General features: G+C 44.3%; 1 protein-coding gene across 5 annotated transcripts in view; it reads right to left on the minus strand.

Annotated features, from left to right (window-relative positions):
* BIN1 (bridging integrator 1) overlaps positions 1–20,624 on the minus strand; it is a 94,503-nt gene that overhangs the window by 40,458 nt on the left and 33,421 nt on the right. For 3 of the 5 annotated variants that reach the window (XM_027734689.2, XM_039381223.1, XM_027734695.2), the window contains exons 2-7: positions 16,161–16,241; positions 10,508–10,562; positions 9,993–10,087; positions 8,039–8,134; positions 3,452–3,559; positions 760–852 (exon numbers count right to left, since the gene is read on the minus strand). In XM_027734689.2, coding sequence (XP_027590490.1) covers positions 760–852; positions 3,452–3,559; positions 8,039–8,134; positions 9,993–10,087; positions 10,508–10,562; positions 16,161–16,241 — 528 coding nt within the window. The remainder of the gene's footprint in view (positions 1–759; positions 853–3,451; positions 3,560–8,038; positions 8,135–9,992; positions 10,088–10,507; positions 10,563–16,160; positions 16,242–20,624) is intronic. The other 2 variants (XM_027734691.2, XM_027734696.2) reach the window with 1 other exon arrangement.

Below are 20,624 nucleotides of genomic sequence, written 5' to 3' on the forward strand. Positions count from 1 at the left end.
CATCAGGAAGTCACACTTCTATGCAAGTACGATTGAAATTTCATTTGCTGCAGTTCCTCTGAGCTGCTCTCATGCCCCTCAAAACACTATAACTTAAATTCTGACAGATGATGCAACGATGACCTCAACCTAGAACTGTTCAAATACATCACATAGGGTGCAACTTGCCTGATCTGGGCCCACCTCTTCTCCTACAGATTTTGAAACCCTGGATCTGGAAACGGCTCTTTTAAACCACATGAGCCAGGACAGTGCCCATTTGGGAAACCTGGACTTTACCACAGGAGAATGTTGCAACCTAACTCAGCAGCCACAGAAATTGTAATGTTATTTCTTTCCAGCTTTATTGAACAACATGACTGCATAAGTCAATTTTCCGGTGTTTCCTCTTTTTCTTTTTTTGAAACAGCAACAATAAAAATTGACTGCTTCTCTTAGAGGAAAAAGAAAGCAATAATTGGATGAACTGTACTGCATCATCCTCTGTCTCAGCATTATTCCATAGCCTTTCTTCCTCTACATTTCATTTTAGGGGGAGGAAACAGTAGTCCAGGATTAACACACCTGACTAGAAATCAATCGGGCAGGCACAGATTCATTCACTGGTCAGCAACTTCCATGTGTCCATGTGGCTCAGGAGCACCAAGGACACGTAACAGAGGAGACTAGAGTGAACGTTGCCTGGAGATTACTTGCATGGTACAATCTAGAGCCCAAAATAGCGCATGCAGGGTTAGAGCCAGGTAGATCAGCAGTCACCTGATTTCGGAGCAGATTAGTTTGTGCAACGAGGTGAGCTTGTAGCTTCCCTTGACACCACTGAGGCGCAGCTTTCTCAAGCAGCGAAACAGGCTGGGGGGAGGGAGCATGTTTGAGTGAAAAAAAGAACAAAAATAAACAGAGAACAAGAGAGACACAAACATATATCTTTTAGGATAAAAAAATTAAAATCACAACAGAGAGTGTATTTAGAGGCTGGGCCAAACCAGTATCACCAAAGCGAGAGAAAAAAAACAAACATCCTGGGACCGATCAGTTATGAATCCTTTGAAGCATGCCAAGTTTAGCAGTAATTAATGCTCCCGTGTGGGCTGGATACTGCAGACCAGCCAGGCAGCTGTAAGAGCAACAAATACAGTTGTTAGTGACCTAGCACACAGACAACCCTACTCCAAGGCATGGCTGTGAAGTTGGAGCTCCTTAAAGAGAGGTCAGGATTAATTAACCATCATTATTATTTGCATGCAACAGCTGAAAGTCCATAGTGCTTTATTTTAATGGCAGGATGTAAGTTTAGCAATAAGAGGCAGGGGTCCTGGGTGGGAAAAGAACATCCATATATTAGAAAAGAGAGACCATACAGTGCCAAAAAGTATCGTGTTGCTATTTCTGTTACTATACCATGAAACCTCAACCAAGTCAGTTCCCACTTGTATGCTGTGTCAGAAACATGATTTCTCTTTCCTAGGGGCCTGTCATCATATTCCAAAGAAATTTATAATGGAACAACCCTACTTCAAAGGTCACACAAGCAAAACTGCAGGCACAGGAACAGAGAGGTGATCTACCTACACCAGCCAAGTGCACGCTGAGCCCCGGCTGTTGCCCACAGCCCAACAGAGCTGCACGACTGCAAATGTCAGACCACAGGCTGGATTGTGAAAACTGCTCACTTGGGAAGACCATACATACATAACTCTCTGGGACTTAGTGCTCCCATCTTTGCAAGATCAGGACAGTGCAACATGTCACATATTATCCTGTGCATGAGCTTATGGCCTAAAGCACAGAGATCTGATCTGACCCAGTGCACATTTTGGCTCACAAGAAGAGTCCAATCAAGTACTAAGAGACTCTTGCACAGGATGAATCAGGAACAGAGCACCAACTCCTAAATCTCAAGAACTTCACTCTTCAAACTGCACTTTTTTTCATACTTGTTATATCAACTTAGGTGAGCTTTGGGGGCAACAGCGAGTGCAGCAATGATGAAGGCAGCCAGCCTCTAGTGCAGAGCACCAGGTACCAACCTGAGTGGATCAATTCCTACAAAAACCATTTCCACTGCAGCAAAGATCCCACAGGCATGCACCAATAAAAATAACACACCCCACAGAAATTCTGGTCTTACTCACAAATACAGTGAATTAGTGCTTTGAACTGAAGGCACAACCAGCTGGGCCTCATGCCTTGCATACAGAACGAAGACTTGCTTTGCCACACAAATGATACAAAGACACCTGGGCCATCAACCTCTCTCCCCTTTTGTCTGTCAAGATTAATCACAGTGCATGCACTGGGTGTGTAGATGACTGAAGAACTGCATCTTAACAATAAAAGTATTGTGGCCATTAGATGCACATCTTTCACCCAGGGAAGAGATGCATCTTAATTTCTTCCATGCAGGAAAAACACCAGCATCTCTCACGTAAGCCCATATTCCCCCTACCAGAAATAACTCTAAGCAAAGGATGACAACTCTTGTCAGCCTGTAAAAGATACAAATCTTTCCTGCACTGCTTCTACCCTGAAGAGTCCCAATGTGCCCACAATGAAGAGAATTAAAGATGTCTCCCCAGCACTGGACTATTCTGTTGTGTCAAAAACTGTCCTGTGGAGTGAAGCACATGGATTCAAATAACTTGGGGTACAGGAGTAATCCACAGCTCATTTTCTGAGCAGTATTCAAACCATGTACCTACTCTAGAACAAAGTTAGCACTACGATTTTTTTTCAGCTTCATTAAAAAAAAAAGTAAACTTTTTTTTTAATTAAAATAAATTTCATTAAAAATAAAATCCTTCACTCAAGTGTTGGGCATGCTCTGCAGTAAACCCTGGATCAAGCTATTCACAGGTATGAAAGAAATGTGACAGCCATATTTATTATCCACTAATTGTGACCAACAGATAACACATTCAACAACTGTGCATAGAGTGCACTTCCATCAACAAACTTGAAATTCACACTCCTAAGGGTCTCTGTCCTAGGATATCAGAGGACTTCACAAACACAATCCACCTCAAGCAACACTCAAACACTACTCTAAGATGGGGAGAGAGTCCCAAGAAGCAGGCAAACTGGAAAATTTTTCAGGGGCATTGCAAGGTTTTGCTTCCCCAAGAGATGCATAGGCTTTTGAGCCAGAGGTTACTGGTCCTGTAGCATGGGAGTAAGCACACGCATTTAGCCACCAAGAGACGCAGACTGATGATGGTGGGTCTGGACCAACCCAGCAGAGGCTATCCTGTCTTCTAGGAGAACTAAACAAATGAGAAGGAAATACCTAGCAAAACCTCACCAGTTCACAACACTGAAATGATCTTAAAGGTCCTTTCCAATGTAATTGATTCCATGAAAACACAGTGAAGAGGTACAGGTGCACTTAAAAGCTGCTCAGTAAGCAAACGCAAAACGATAGGATGGCTGCATATCCTCCTGTTTGCTTTACCTTTGCGATTTTGGTTTCATCCTTCTTCTTTGCAGTTTGCAGGGCTTCAAAGTGGTGTCTGGCACTGTCATAATCCACAAGCTTCCTTCCTCGCTTTGCTATACGAGACTAAAAAAGAAGGAGAAAAGAGTCATGCCAATCTTCTCCAGCAGCCAAAATTGCAAAACCTCTCGGGAAAACAACCCTCCTCTTCACCCAATTTTCAGAGCACCCCGTGCTCTGCCCACACAAGGACATTCACTGGATCCTCCATACAGGCTGCCCAGAGAAGTGGCCATGGGAGCCACCTGTGACAACCACCACTCTAGAGGGAGCTCCTCAGGAGGCAAGCAGACAAAGACAGGGAAGGTAAAGGGATCCAACCAACAGGCTCCACCTCTGGCTGACATTAATGTTTTCACAACTGTAGCTCCATTGTTTTCCTGAGCCCCACTGCTTCATCATTTTCAGGGCTTCCTGGGGGCTGCAGCCAGTCTCTAACCAGTTCACTAGTTTGTGTGGAAGCTTACAAGTTTAAGTTCAACAAAAGAAGGCATTTTCATTGCGAGCACAGCAAAAGCATTCATCCATATGCTCAGGATATGCCTAGGACAGCCCTTTGGACCTTGTGACAGGAGCTGCAGACAGAAGTGACTGCAGCCACAGGCAGTGGTCTGCTGTCAGTCACTACTGAGCAAGGGCAGTGTGAGGGAAAACCTGCAGCACTGTATAACCAATAGGCAAGACACACCAAAGCTGTAACAACACAAGGGTTTGTTGTGAGACTGTGTACCAGACTCAGACTCAGGAATGGAGTCCTGACAAATCCATGGTTGCGAATCCAGGATAGAAAGGCAGACCTTTGGCATGATCCTCTCTTACCCTTCATCATCTGAGGTGCCTCAGGTTCTCTCCTCTAGCAGAGATGCACTATTTTGAGGCTCTGGTCCACTGGGCTGCCCTGTTTCAGGAATTATCCATCCCCTCAGACCCTTGCCTCCCACACTATCTGCAAACACCCCAGACTATCTGGGTTGGAGCACAAGTCTTCCCAGCCTGACCCTAACCCCCAGCAGCTCAGAGAGTCTGGACAAGCGTCTGTGATCTGCACTCTAGAGATAGACTGGAGAACAGAGTGAAAAGGCATGGCAAAGAGCCAGGAAGGCTTCTAAGTAATCACATCACCCAGGGACACAGAAAGTGCAGAATGAGGAATCAGCATTTGGATTTACTCGCAAAAGCAGAATCCCCCTCTCTACCGTGCTTGGCAGGGAGGTAGGGTTTCGTCTCCCCAGGCTCCCGCAGATAAGCTGTAAAACTGCACTCAGGGTTGATCTCTCTGCCAGACCAGCTGGGACCAGTTCGCACGTCTCCCACACATGCTCCTATGAACTTCCAGCAAATGCTGGTGCAGCTCTGTGTGAGTCACAGCAGATCTGCAGGATCTCAGCCACACACACACCCAAACTGATTTCCAAATGTTCAGCTAAATCCGAGAGGAATCACGAAGAAGCTGAGCCACCCCACAGCTGAAGTCACTATAAGACACCTCCCAGACATCATGTTGCCAGCCAGGAGACAGGGTATTGCAGGGGGCTCCAGCAGAATGACAATCTCTGAGATGCTAGTTAATGTATCTTGTGAATGCACCAGATAAAACACACGGCCCAGTCTGGGATTTGAGGCATGATTTTTCCCCCAGGTCAGACTGGTAGAGATAGCTAGAGTTTTCCCCACCTCTGACAAAGCAAACAGGTTTTCCTGCTACCCCACCAGGCAGTTTGATTCAATGTCACCCATCTCTCAAACAAGGTCACTCCTCCCTGTTTTTGCAGCTCCTGATCTTTTAACACCCACCCTCATGTTTCCAGTAGAGTACATGGAAATGCTGCAAAGTACAAATACAGTGTGTGTGAGCCCTCCTGGAGTAACCACTGTCCACACCATTGCCTGTGATGGCAGTAATAGGATTTAGCCCAGTCCTGGAAGGCTACAGGAATTCCTTGTGTGGCTCTAGGACAACTGAAGGTACCCACCACTAAATGCATGTCATAGCTGAACTCCAACAGAGTTTACTACTTTGCAACAAATCCATCTTAATTTGAGCTTCCTTAAAAAAAAAAAAAAAAAGAGAGAGAGAAAAGGAGAAAGAAAAAGAAAGCCAAACCACACCCTCCTTTACTGATTTCATTTTAAACCTAGTAGGACACCAGTTTCAGTGCAAGACAGAAAATTGCCAACTCCACAGCTATTCAGAATTTGGGTGACAGTTTATCTTCCCTGGGCTCACTGCAGAGACTTATATTCTTATTGCACATTCTGCAAAATCAACGAAAAACTCACTCAGAAATATTAAAGATTATGCAAGAATCCTACTCTAAGAGGTACAGACAGTGACCTGCAAAAAAAGGATAAAGTACTTTTGCCAAGTTAGAGAAAATAGATAGGTTTTGTTCAGGGGTGAACAACCAACATTGGACAAATTATTCTCTTTAACATACAAAATCCCTTGCTAAAGGAATACTATGTTTTCACATCCCTGCTGTGCATCCCTTTGCAAGTCCAAAAAATTCAAGGGAATTTTTCCAACCCCTCAAGTGAAGACGAATTCAGAATAAGTTAGCATTTAACAAAAAATAATGCATGCATGATCTCACTCATCACATATTTTGAAATAATAGAAAACAGGCCTTCACATAACTAAAATAAAATCATCTTCTCTCCAAAAATCATCTTTTGTTATCACAATAATGTCAGAATTCCAGGAAAAACAGAAAATTTTATTTTGTGGAAAACAAAAACCAGAAAACTATTACCACAACAACAAAAAGCAACTCAAATATTGTGTAAACTACATAAGACTGGGTGTTTTTTCTGCCAACCTCAAGAACACTAATTCCTTCTGTGAAGCCAAACTACACATCTGTACAAGCGTAGAAATCTTCAACAACTGCATTTCTAGGAGTTTCTACCAGTTGAAGAAAATATACTTGATCTGAACACTTCTCAGTGCTCTGGAGTAAGAAACATGATGCATCCAAGTGAATGACCAATAAAAACATACTGATTTTTTTAAATTCATACCACTGGAAGTCCATTTGAAAGAAATAGCCAACTCTTGTGAAATATATCCATATTTTATTATAAGAACCAACATAAAACCAAGTTCTCACTCATTTCAGGAAGGGAAGCAGAGGTGAGTAGTACTTTCTCTAAAACATTACTCGAATCGTGCATAAAGTTGCTTTTAGGTAATAATATAAAATTTTCCTCTAGAGCATCATCTGAAGACTGAGAAAGAATATTAGTAATAAACACCTTTGTGGCCCATTCAGAAGTCACAAAGTATCCATAGGAATTCAGTACCTAACACCTTGAGTTTTGGTGGAATTTGGGTGGTCCCAAGTCTTGTGCTCCTCTTAAAATCCCACCGTAAAACCTCAGAAGAACCCCATCAGATTTAAGAAATGATGAAGATACTCAACATGGGAAACATGACACTATGAGGTGACCCAGTGCACAACCAATGAGGCTGGTAAAATGTGATTTGGACCAAAACAGTGCCAAAGTCTGAGCCTACAGCAAGCCCCAAATAAACCCTCCTGCTTAGGAAGCAGTGCACAAGGCTCTGCAGTGCTAACTGAGGCACATGACATCAGCCTGCATGGAGTGATCAGCTCTACAGCCTGCAGTGGGTGGAAAGCAGCAGCAAGCCTCTTCGCCCTTCCCCACTTCAGACTTCCAGGGTCAGAAGAGGCTGGAAAAATGAACCAAAAACAAGGAGTCCCAGGAGACGAGGACACTGCTGTTCAGGGCTCATTTTACAAGCCTGTGACCTGCCCCCCTTTGATACAGCACGATCCTCCTGAAGCAACAAATATTGACAAAAGTTTTAGGAGACATGTGGTGGAGAAAGGGTTGTTTTCACTGGAAAGTATCCAAGCTGATACTTCCATATGGTGATATCATTACTAGTGCTTCCATATGGTGAAGACATTTCCTGCACAATCCTGAAAACGAATGGAGAGGAGAGAACTGTGGGGGAAGGGAAGGTCACAGGACTTCATTCAAACCCAGGTCCTTGGATATGATCTCTCCCAAAAAGATATCCAGTGTTCCCCTTTCCCTGAAAAAAGCTGTTTATACACACAGCAGGACTTCAAGGACTCACAGAAATCTGCCTTCCACACCAGTCTCTACTTGTAAAGTACATTTGCCACCAAATTCTTCCTCAATGTTTTTGTGCTTACAAGGAAGTTAAAAGACAAAAGGACTAAAAAGAGAGATTGAGAATTTCTAAGCTATTGCTGACACTGCCCCCCTGCATTCTGATGCAATGAGGAATTTGATGGATCCTCCTGTTTCACACTTATGTTTTCTCTTCAGCATCTTTCCCCTGGATTCTTCACTCTCATTTTAAGCCCAAAAGTAGAACAAAACATTTTCACATAATCCAGAGCTGCAAGCATCTTGGCTGCTCTCAAAGAAAACCTTGGAGCAGCATAGCACACACATCCTTCCTAAAGAAGATGGGGATGCAAGAAATTGATCTTTTGAGGTTTTATCTGCTGTTAATCTCTAGATGAAAAGATTTAAAAAGAATCTTACTTTAATATCTGGAAATTGGCCAAGGTACGTATCCATGGTCAGAAGTGCTTGATCCACCAGCTTCTGATGGAAATCTGTCCATAGGAGATCATTGTTCTGAAAAACAAAAGTAATGAGCTAACTATTAAGAACACAAGGCTCCACATTTCTATTTTTTCTCTGTGAATGCTACAGTCAACAATCTTAGTTCCCCAGAGCTCTTAAGAAATAGCAATTTCTTTGAAAAACTAAGGAACAGAGAAGTTAGTTGAAAACAGAGATCTTGGCAGAAATGTACAAAGCCTGATGCTGCTAATTCAGGTGACCTCTCCAAGAACAAAGAGCCTTTGAAGACCTGTCTTTCCTCCTGCAATGTTAGATCAAGTCCTTACAATGGAAGGGAAGATGAATGTCAGGCTGGCTTTACCTCCTTCTGCCTGCAGCCACAAAAATGGGACACCTGACACCTCGAGGCACCATTTTCTGCTTTTCATTACAAAACAGCTTTCTGGAGGATCATGAACAATAACAGAAAGCTATTCTAGCAGTCTTCAGCCCTCACACCACCTGCATCCACAGCCCAACAGAGGTCACAGCCAAGACTTGTATCCTGAACCTCGCACATTTTATCCTTGACCTGATCTCAGGCACAGTAATTTGCTATCAACACTTTGAATTAGGTGTAAATCACCCCTTTCTCCTGTTTTTTCACTTGAACAATGGGTTTTGGCTAAAACATTCAGGAAAAACTACCACTTTATGGTTTTTATTTGGCAGGAATAACACTTCTCTCTCACCTGTCTTTTCACAAGAGGAATATAAACAAGGCATTAAAGGGAGAGGTGGAGGGTTGGAAATATTCCTGCAGACTCAAAGAGTAGCTACACTGAGTTCTCAGGACTCCTGCTCCCTTTGACCTCTCTGGCTCAAATTTTCTGAAGGGTCAGTCTTCCAGGAGGCACCACAGCAGCTCAGGAAGAAACAAGGCCAACAGAGAATGTGAAGCCAAACCAGCTGAAATGCAACTCCATTATTTACTGCAAGAGTACTTCCTAATGCAAAGTTTCCATGCTAATGCAAGAATTGACCTGGAAATGTTCAGGTTTTGTTTGATTTATCTGCTTTGAAGTCATTATTTCCTGGGCAAGATGCAGATGTTATTTCAGGTGAGATCTTCTGCAGGGAAAAGAAGGGGAAGGAAAGAATCCTTCTCCTGCTCTCTTGTCTATTCCTTCACCACTGCTCTGATGCCACAGACAGCTGCAAATAAGCCCAATCCTGCAGCTTCATGGCAAATGGATCCACAGAGCTGAACTGCCACAGCTGCTGCTCAGCAGAACAGCTGAGTAAAATAGCAGAGGGTGCCTGCCTCCAGCTGGACCCACCACATGCACATGCCAAGGGGGATCCAAGCTGTCAAATGTCAGGTTGTGCCCTAAGCTCCACAAAACACACCTGGGCAAGTTGGATGAGCATCACCTCACCAAGGGATGAGAAGAACAGCAGGTTGGGGTGACATGGCTCAGCCAAACAAGGAAGCAACTGAAATAAGGCAGCTGGTGGTACTGCCATGACTGAGAGGTTGTTGCAGCTACACAATGGCTACACCATGCTTTGGCCACAGATTTATCTTCTTCTTTCTCTTGCACAGAGCATAAGCAATACATCCAGTTAACCCTATTGACTCTTTTGTCATCCTCTGTCCCTGTTTAGCCACTTTTAGCAGAACAAACAGCTTTTGGGCATAAGCATACCACCCTGTGTAGCATAAAAGCATCTGGGGACAGCGTCCTACACAGACAAAAATACAGGCCATATCCTTTCAGCCTTCCTTTCTTCCCAATGCTGAGTTTGTTTCCAGTTCTTCTGCAAAATCACATGCCTGAAGAGATACGGTGCACAGACATGGCTTTCAAAACTCATCTCTACTGACAGAGCAAGTTTGGACATCCCCACATCCTGGACAAAGTCTTACCTCTGCTATTTTATTTGTGTCATCTCTTCCAGGCCAATCTGGCTCATAAACTTCCTGCAAACACTCTGTCAGCTTCTTGGAGGCCTCGTGCATAGCTAGCAAAGAAGAGGGAACTGTTCAGAAAAAGAAGAAAAGTATACATTCCTCACAGTTTAACCCTCACCCTGAGGAATGGAGACACAGGCGACTTACTAAATGTCTGACCTTTGATAACACAGAGATAGAAGGTAACCAGAGGGAGAAAGGAATGAAGGATGCAGTTGCCTCAAACCCTTTGTGCTCGTCCTCCCCTAGCAGAACACAATAAAGTCTATCTACTAAGACAGCACCAAGTTTGGCACAACCCCATTCCATCCCAGCTGGTCCTCAAGGATTCAGAAAAATCCATCGCCAGACAAGGCTGACCTTTCCTACAACTCACACCTGAGGAACACCAGGAAGGGGGTGGCTGCAGAAACCTCACTGTGTAGGTAAGCACTAGGGGGGAAACAATCCTCTGCTTATGCAGACCTTACCTTTCACGGAGGCCAAGTAAGTTCGGAGGTCCTTCTGCAGCCTTGTGCCTTCGGACTGTGAACATAAGGGGAAGATCATCAGTTATTCTCTCATATAAAGACAGTGTAAGAAAGAGGAGTCAAGGATTTCTAATTAAAGAAAACTGATCTTGCAGATGGGCTATACCTCAGTCCCATGACCACATGAAACACAAATGTTAACAGGAAGACCACACAGTCCTCTGACTTGGCAAGCCCACAACCAGAGGCCTGCAGGCATGTTTGGCCAACAATACAACAAGGTACTGAGTAACCTCATGTGGGCAAATCTGTGATTTACTCTTCCCAGCAGAGCCAGCTTTAGTGTCTTGGTTTCATACAGAGAACTAGAAAGTGTTCTGAGGGCAAAAACTAGTTTATGTGCCAAGGGCTAGTGGGTCCATGCAACAAATGGAACTGAAGGGAGTCTGTAGGATACAGAAGGCAGATGCAATTGATTTAATTTGTACTGGTTTTGAAGCAGTTTAGCTCACTACTTTTTCCTGCCACACTGAAAAACAAAACCTCTGTGTGCAAAGTGGTTACAAGGGACGTGTGACCAACCCAAACATCGTGTCTGAATTGTTCTGTGCAGCAGGACTTGCAAATACAGTTAATCATCTTTAGCTTTACTGTGGAAGTGGCCTGCCAGCAGCAGATCTCACTCACTAGAAAACAAAGAATTAAAACCAGAAGCTAGGCTGAATTTTAACAGTTTGAGCCTTCAGATGACACAGCTGAGTGTAGCACAAGAACTCAGACTAGAAAGGGTCACAGAGACTTTTACATCAAGTTGATTCAGGCATACACACATACATGAAGTCCTTATACAACTGCTGTCCTGCTCTAGGACAAGCATAGTCAGGCTCACCTCCCCTCTACCTTGCCATATGTCATCAACAGTGGGGCAAAAAAGTACTCCCAAACCCAGACAGTAACATTATAGACAGAAATTAAGAGAAAAACAAGGCTTGAGAAGTTGACTAATACCACCACAGAGCATGTCAGCAAGGGAAGGAGTAAACATTGAGGACACCTGTGCAGGCAACCTATGGACTATGCAAGAAGTACAGAAAAAGAAAAGAGTTTGAGAGACATAGGTCTCTGTTATAAAAGGGTTTCTCTTAACCTGTGGGATCTCACTGGATCCTCACTATCCCCCCAAATTATCTGTAAAAACAAGAATGCAGAAAAGCGACCACCTCACCTCAGAGCCTGCAGTCTTTTCCTCCTCTTTCCCAGTTCGTGTCCCATTGGAAGGGCCCCCAGCATAATGAATTTTGACAGCTGAAGACAAGTCCAGAGATGGGAAGCTCACAGGACATCTCCAACAGCTGCCTAAGAGCTACTGTCTCCAAGAGCAGATGTTTCCCATCAGCCCTCCCCACCACTCAGGCACCTCTTGTCTCAACTGAGTTTATGTTGTTATCCTTTGTGCTCTCAGTGCAGCTGCACTCTCCAAGCAGAGGCTAAATCTGCCCAGCTGTTAAAGTGGCAGTGATAGCACAGCTTTGTGGGGAAATCCATCTGCTTCCAACAGCATGGCCCAATTTGTTTTCCATGCCTCGAAAGTTCTGGACGAGTTCATTGGATGGTTTACTGCCATCAACAAAGGAAATGAGGGATGAGAAAGAGCTGGCCAGTTTTACAAACTAAAGTCTCCTAGTCTGGAGAAGCAGTGGGAACCAACACAAACGGAGTACAAGAGGAGAGGAATTATGATCACATTTGCTGCAAAAGTCCTAGAAGTTCTTAAAACACAGAGCAAATAAATGTTGAGCTGTTTGCTGACTTAAGGTGAATGTGGAAACCTGGGCACATCAAGACTTTCCTAATAATGCAATCAGAAAGAGATGCCAGAGTAATCAAAGAGCACACACACAGACGGACATCAAGGAGGCCAAGCTGAACAGCGGCAGTTTAATCAAGATGTAACATGTGTTCGCTTGTTCCCAATGCAGGAAGCAGGAAAGTCTTGAGGAAAGCAGTGCCATCTGCCTAAAACTGGTTCATGCTAGAAATCATAGACTGGAACTGGTAAGATATGTCAGAACATAAGAAAAAATGGCACAGAAGAAAATATGCAAAGTCCCTCCAAAGGATACATTATCATCCTGTAGCTGTATCATTTTTTAGAATGACTAAATTTGAGCACACAACTTGGAGGTTATCAGAAACTAATCAGCAGGGAAGATCCTCTGCAGAACTTACCCACTACACACTCAGGCACTGCAATGTCTAGAGCTGTAACATTCAAAAGTACAGCATCTGAAAACAGAAGCCACCTCTAAAATTGTGTCCATACTTGCCCAAGTCCTGCCACAGCAGCAAATGACATAAGCCAAACTCAGAGCTCTTTCAGTCTCAGTACTCAGTGCCAAAGCCACGGGGACAGAAGTATCCTCTGAGTGGAAAACCAGTATCACATTTAAACGTCAAATCAAGATTTTTAGATAGATCATCTGAAAAATCTACAAGTCGGGACCTGAAAACTGGAACATGCAATTGCAGCAATGCACAACTAGCCTTCTGTGTTCTCCAGGCATCCTCGACACCATTTGTCTTGCCACAGTGTACAGTCAGCCAGTATGTGATGTTGCATTCCATAACTGCAGTGGTCTTTCTCAGTCACCTCTTGCTGATGTTTAAAGTCAGACTTACAGCTGATCTCTGTGGCTGTGGGGTTACCTAAGTCTCTTAAAAGTACTAAGCCTGCCAGTTGAGAGTGAGCAGACTTTACAGCCTCTAAGATCTGCAAGCAGAATGATTTCTGAAGAGAAACCCATATTCAGAGTTTTTCCCAGCTCCCCTGGGCACCTGTGGTTCCTGTCCATTCCCTCTTTGGCATTTCCATTGATTTATTTCTTGTCCACCAGTAAAGTAACTTCCTCTCTACAAAGGCTTATTTTTATTAATTTAAGCATTAATGCTTTCCCACAAAACTTCGGGGAAACTTTAAGACCACTGCTTTTTCTCCACGTATGCAGCACCTGCTTTCTTCAAGTAGCCTATAGTGAGCTGTCAAGTATTGCCACAATTCTGCATAAACTATAGAATCACTAAGGCTGGGAAAGGCCTCCAGTGACAGTTCATGAAGGGTATCAAAACACAGCTGCTCCATCATGCAGAAACACACCACAGTGCCAGGTGTAAGGGCTGCCACCAGCCTCGCACTTTCTGTGTCTCCAGTGAGTATTTCAATGCAGGGCAAGAGAAGCCAAAGCCTGGCACGCCTCAGGCAGGGGCTGTGTTGCACCTTTACAATAGGCCTTTTGCTCCCAGGTCTGTGAGAATAGTATCCAGGACAGAGCCTTGTGCTGATGCCTGAACACAGGTGACACTGGGAAAGGGAAGGAGGGGGGAGCCTTCAGATGGACTTCTGGCATGGTTAATTGCCAAAGATAATCGCCATGAGGGAGTAATATGAGAGGCTGTTCTGCTGCTTGTCAAGCCTTCAAGAGATGCAGGCAAGCCCTGCAGCTGCATGGTTATGTCCAGCTCATTTAGCACAAAGCCAATCCATCTGTCTGAGCTAAAAAGCTCCTACCATTCAGAAACCTCACAGTGGTACCCTTATAAGAACCTGATGGACAGAGAGCGGGCAAGTGCAATGCTCTCCCTTATGTCCACTCAACTACTATTTAAGAGAACACAAGATGCCTTGGTTGAAAATGCGTAAGTGATTTTTAGACCTGCGCTCCATTCATTGACAGCCCACACAAGGAACATGTGTCAAAGCGGCTCAATAACAGTCATTAGAGCCAGAGGAGCCTCTAATCAACCAGTGAACAAGGCCACTGCCTGGTCACACCCCAGCCAATTCCACAAGAGAGCAGAGATGTTCTGTCACCAGCATGCAGCAAAAGATCGGCTTTCCTCCAGACTTACATTTCACACTGGAGCAGACTTTTTAATGAAAGGCCACAGAAATCTCATGGATAACTATACTACACAGACCTCTTATACACATAAAAATAAAAACAGGTATGTATCTATGCACACTTAGCTGAATTTTTTTCCCTAGCTAAGCTATCTGCTTAGCATGATAACAACTCCTCAGCCCTGCATATCCTAACAATCCAGCTAACTCACATTTATGGATTGCCCCGTAAAAAAAGGTATAGTTTGCATTTATTTTAATAATAAGAAAACTGAGGGCCAAAGCAAAATGAACAGATCCCAAGCAGCAAATGCAGAGCAGCCTTCAGCTTTTTTGATAAATTGTTTGGGGATTTGAGTTCATGGTCTGCCCCTGCAAGATGGGAAAAGAAATTCAGATGTAAGGGGTACAAGAGAATGCTTCTCTAACAGGCTTCTTAGTGCACCACTGGAACTCATGGCTTTGGAAATTGAAAAACCATCCCAGACAGTCACATCTTAAAGTTTAGATTTGAGGGGTTTAGTACTTATCCTTTAAAAAGGCTATTTCCTGATACTTAAAAATGATACAAGAAAAAGTCACATCTGGTTGTCACATGTTGTCACAAAGAAGCCAAAATGTATTCCACTGTGTACAACAGAATATCATTGCTGGACATGCTATAGACACGTTGCGTGAACTTCTGGAGCAACAGCTACTATTGCTGCCAAGAGAATGAGCATTAGTCTCCAGGAATCTGCAGTCAGCTCTGGTTAGACATAAGTTAAAGTCAGACTGAAGGATTTTCATTATATTCAGCTATGGCAAATCTCTTCTCAGCTGGTTTTGTGACACATAACCACATCTGTTGAGTCTTAACAGACACAATGCAGCTGCCACTAACAGCTCCAGAAAAAGGTACTAAATGTGTCAGGGCACAAAGAGGATAAAAGATTTTTTTCAGCACCACCTGAGCTATGGTGTGGCACACATTTCCTGCCATGAAACAGAAGCAATACTTCCCCTAACAGAAAGGACCAGGGTGCAAACCCCCGAGGTAACCGGTGTTTTCCTCTCCTTTGGGTAGCTGAAGGCTCTAGATAAAAAAAATTAATAAAAACGAAAACAAAACACACCCAGTTGAAGATAGAAACCTACTGCTGTTGAAGTAGGAGGGTGGGGGGAAATTGCTACACTGTTAAAATATTTCTGTGCACTAAAATATAGGGATGAGGCAGACACGTGGAAGATTAATGACTCAGGCCTGACACAGTGATTGTGCAAGTATGGGGAGGAAGTCAGATTTAGGTCTTAGCCATGAAAGGATGTTCCCTTTTCACCATTGGCTTTCTTTGTCTCTTCTGCTCTTCACTTAGGAAACTGAAACTGCCTTGTTCCATTTAATTTTTTATTTCTAATCTGTTTCCCATCCCATCCATCTTTCAGAGACACAGTGTTGCTCTTATATCTCTGCTTCCAACCAAGCAGGAAAAATTACATTACAGAGCAATTGCTAACTGAAGGAAGCGTTCTGGTTCAGCTATTTCTTTTCTAAACTTGAGTCTAGAACAAGTATTATTTTTCAGCTTACACTCTCACTGACTCCACTGGAAGTCACTGTGTAATTTCTCATAAGTGAACAGCTATGAGTTGTGGGTCACTTCAGTAGGCTTATGTCATCATTTAATTTAATGGGCTTGAATTGCATATTGGAGCAGATGACTGGAAGCTAATACTGAAACCCAGGGTGCAATTACATATCACCAGTTATCTTACCAGCTGTTTGTTGAAGTTCTGCACACACTGTTCAAACTGCTCATCTTTTGTTTCATCTGCTTTACCAAGCTTCTGAAGAACCTGTAGCAAGAGAGAAGATATGGAACTTCAAACTCAGACACAGCAAAGCAGAGACAAAGAAACAATTGCAGGTTTTTGCTCCTGAGGCTGACAGAAGGAAAGTTAAAAAGTCCCCCTTATTGTTGCACTCAGAATTTCTGGAACATTTTTCCACATTGTCATAGTTTGAAAACAGATTTACAGATGAGTCAGGAAGAACTCAAACCTCTTATACTCTGCTGTATGTACTGAAGAGCGTGACTGAGGCTTGTGCTTCACTGGTCTAATGCTTTTTGCAGACAAGACAACTGCAATCCAGTTGTTTATCTCCTGATCCAGCAAGAAACCAACCACATCCCTAAAATGCCTTGTCTTGTGCGGTTACACTTATCCTGATTTAACACTAGTCTCTGGTCCAGACAGGGTGGGGTTTTGCTCCCAGAACAACTGGAGTGCCCTCAAACACAGAAAACTGCATAGAGATCTCCTCAGAGAGAGAAGGTGGCTGGAGCAGTGGAAGTCCCAACTTCTTTCCACCTTTCTCATTAGGCACATGCTTGACAGGAGCTGGCTGCTGAGAGCAACTGGGACCTTACACCATGAATCTATGTGACACTCAGTTTAAGTGTCACATCAGAGTGTCAGCAGCCAGTCTTGCTCCTTTCACCACCTCCCTGCTAAGCACAGCTCCCCACAGCCTGAAAAAAATCCTTATCTGACTCCTTCTCTTATCACCCTTCTCTCTTAATCCCCTCTCCAGGGGGTTAAGTGGATTGCTCCCAAGCTTTGAACAAAAAAGCACTTCATATTCTGAGCAGGAAGGTAGGTCCATCGCAAAAAGGCTCGGCAAACTCTAGCTGTGGAAGAGGGCAGCAGCTCTTTGTCATGCCCCAAGCAAGTCCAGCTGCAAGGATACTGAGATGTAAACTATAACTGGTTAAGATCAGTTACATCATCTTTGTTAATAAAAAATAAAACATGACCATGCAAAAAAAAAAAACCAAACCAACCAACCAAACAAACAAAAAAAAACAAACACCTTGTCTCACAGGGCCAGTAAAACCAGAGAAAAGCCCACCTAGTCCTCAGTCACAGGAGGTTTTGGGGGAAAGGGTACTGAGGGAGCACCTCAAAATAGCCCTGCTGGAAAGGGCATGACTGCCATAGAGACAGAAAGCACTGGAAAGCTGCAGTCTCTTTCTCTGCTGAGCACACCAGTAGCAGTCCTTTACTCACAGACCCCAGCCATCATGTTCAGCTTCTTTTGGGAAGAAGGGGATTAAGATCGAAAAAGCAAATGCCTGTCACTGACATCAGGTCTACAGGTAGGCCACTATTAAGTGCCCCCAGAAGAGCCACTCTGAGGAATTGCCAGGTAACATGACAGCAACCCAAACCAGCTTCCTCCATCTGCCTTTGCTACCTGTGGATCTTCGCAGAAAACATAAAGAGAATTTTTCCCCTGCAGGGCAGAGATCAGACTTTCATGATTGGTCCCCAAAGTGGAATTGAAAAGGACTATGCAACAGGATGTAGAATAGAATATTTTCTGTTTGAAGGGACCTACAACAATCATCTAGTCCAAGTGCCAATGACCCACTCTCATCTTTTTATACTGTTGAGGTGGAGGACATCTGTTACATCTACTTGGCTAATCTCAGTTCCCCTCTCCTCCATATAAGAACAAATATTCCCATCCCACAATAACTGACTTCAGTGCTAGACATGATAAATCATTGCAGTCATTCAGCACCCACCTCCTAAATCCCCGTATTTAGGATGGGATTAAATGTTTAGGAGAGAATCACTGTTTTTCATTCTCTCTCTGTTCAACAGCTTCTTGGCGCCTCCAAGAATTGCTGAGGTATTCTGGTGTCAGCAAAAGTAGGGGAAAGGACAGATAGAAGAAGATTGCCCTCTTTGTGACCAAGAGCTGAATTAAAAACCTCCAGAATTATAAGCACAACTTTCCATAGCTTAAGTGACAGCAACAAACACTGCAGCTACAAGCACCTAATGTGCTTGGTAAACCTGTCTATGCAGCAGGACATAAACACCATAAATATTCCTTTATTCCTCTCAAAGCCTTGGCACATAAGAGTTTGCTGGAGAGGAAAGAAGCAGCGTTGATTAAACTGGCAGAGTCCTGTACACCAGACACCGGTGTCTCCTGTGTTCATCCAATCCAGCAAAGGGGAGCACATCCCACAGCAACACTTCTGCTGAGGCTGCACATTTCTCTCCCATGCCAGCAGGAGAGAAGGATTCTGTATGGCCTCGTCTTTCCCATCAGGTGGTATGAGGAACCTCTTCCAGAAAGAATGTTGCTTAAAAGCCCTGTGTTCAGCTCTACTCCCCCAGGCTACCAGATGTATGGAGCAGGGATTTCCCACCTGCTGGGTGACTTTCTAGATATCCAAAGAGCCAGCATACCAATAGCACCCACCACCAATAACAATGCAGTAGGCAAGCTGTAAACTCCAAAGCAGAATGATATTCCCAATGTGCAGATCAATAGAATTACTGGGCACATAAAGGAGCTTTTTATGGGGCAATGCATCTGCCTGGCTAATCAGGAGATGTGATGCTTTCAGGCCTGGAGAGGAGGAAAGGAGACCATTTAACTGGAAGGAATCTGGAGTATGCCACTAGGGTCAAAGGTTTAGAACAGTCTCAGAGCTTCCTGGTGTAAAACACAGAGCAGCACTCAAAGACTATTCATCACAGCTTCCCACGTGTCCAATGAGTTAATCTGCAATTCCATTACCCCCTGGGGGACATGCACACTGAATCTGGGGTTATCTGGCCAGCTGGGAAGATCTTGTTCCACTGTGCTGAGGTGCTCTGCACAATTCCTGCAAAACGCTGGGCACTGGAAAGGGCTCTAACTCACAGCCTATTTCTAAGGAAAAAGCTCCTGCTGCAAAGTGATGCTCAGCTGAGGAGCAGCTTTGAATGAGGAGAGAGTAGGCAAGAAGAAACCCTGCATGATTCCACACTGACAAGGGGAGGGTAAAAGAGAGGATTTGGTGATGTCAGCAGAGGAACAAGTCAAGAAAAACAAAACCGGTTACAACAGAGAGGCTGTGAGAAGTGAATCCCTGGCTACACAAAAAACCAAACTGTTCTTGCTTCCTACACTATTCCCCATCTGGTAGATGAAGTCTTATGCCCTATACCTCCTGGCCCTATAGGCGAGTCCCAGCCATACAGCCCCCTGATCTCTTTACCTGCTATGACACAGCAGAGACACAACAGCCCTGGGCTTCAGCAGGGCAGGGGTTATCTTCTCATAATGCTCTCCCTCAAAACTAGATCTGCCCCACACAAACAGCCCAGAGGTCAAACCCTAAGTCATCTGAGCAGCATAAAATGATGGCGCCACAGTGCTGCATCCCCCCAAGCCTACTCCCAGCTCTCCCATCAGAGAGCTGTCCTGGCAAGTCAAACTAACAAATCCCTCTGGACTCACTGAACTAACCAGGGATGGAGCAGATGGCCCTGGGTGTGCTGCTGATTGCAGACATGTCTGTGCTCACTGCTAATAACCCGTGAGCTCACAGGACAACTCCCCTCCCCAGGCTGGTACGTGCCGTCATAGGTCAGGCTATTCCGGGTGAGCCACGGCTGCTCCCTCCTCTCCCCTGCGACAGTTTTTAATCCTCCAGCTCACTGCAAAGCCAGATAAAGTTCGCATGGAAACTTCAGGCTCTTTGATAGCTATTAATGGAGCAGATTTACCAGGGTAGGAGACAGGAGTCCACTGCAGCTCCCAAATCTCAGGGCAGATCAGAGATGGTGTGATCTGTCAGCTGCTGTCTGGAGGCAAACCACACCAGGCAGCCAGCATGGATCTGGCATTTAAAAGATTAAGCAGCAACCATGGCTGGGCTCCTTTGTCTGCCCTTGACCTGAGAAGTCCTGGCCCTGAATAAGGATAGGGACCATTTCAAGATGGTGCAAGCCTCCCCAAGGAGGGAACACTTTGTATGAATCCCACAAAAAACCTTGTGGAATGGGATTTCAGAGGGGGCTCTAGCTGTTTGTTTCAGTCTTGCTTCACTATGGTTTCACTATGACAGGATGGGGCTGTCTCCCCAGCCAGTGTTTTTGGCCTCAGGTACCAGACATCATTTCCAGTGTTGCTCAGAAATCAGGTCTCTTCTAACAATTATAGCTAGACCTGCAGATGCTCTGCATTTCTCATAAACTAAGACCAATAGGCACAGGCCAGCTACTGCAGAGCCAAATTCCACCATGGAGACTCAGTTTTCCCCACATTTGAATAAAATCAAGGAGGATAGTCAGAGTTTGACTGAAGCTTTTTTCAAAAGCAGCTAAAGATCCTAGAAGGCAAGATGCTATTAAGAGATAAGGAAATTATCACTTTTCTCTCATATCACT

The sequence above is a fragment of the Pipra filicauda genome, unplaced genomic scaffold (assembly GCF_003945595.2).
Source record: "Pipra filicauda isolate LSUMZ 115617 unplaced genomic scaffold, ASM394559v2 scaffold218_size1660888_pilon, whole genome shotgun sequence".
NCBI lineage: Eukaryota > Metazoa > Chordata > Aves > Passeriformes > Pipridae > Pipra > Pipra filicauda.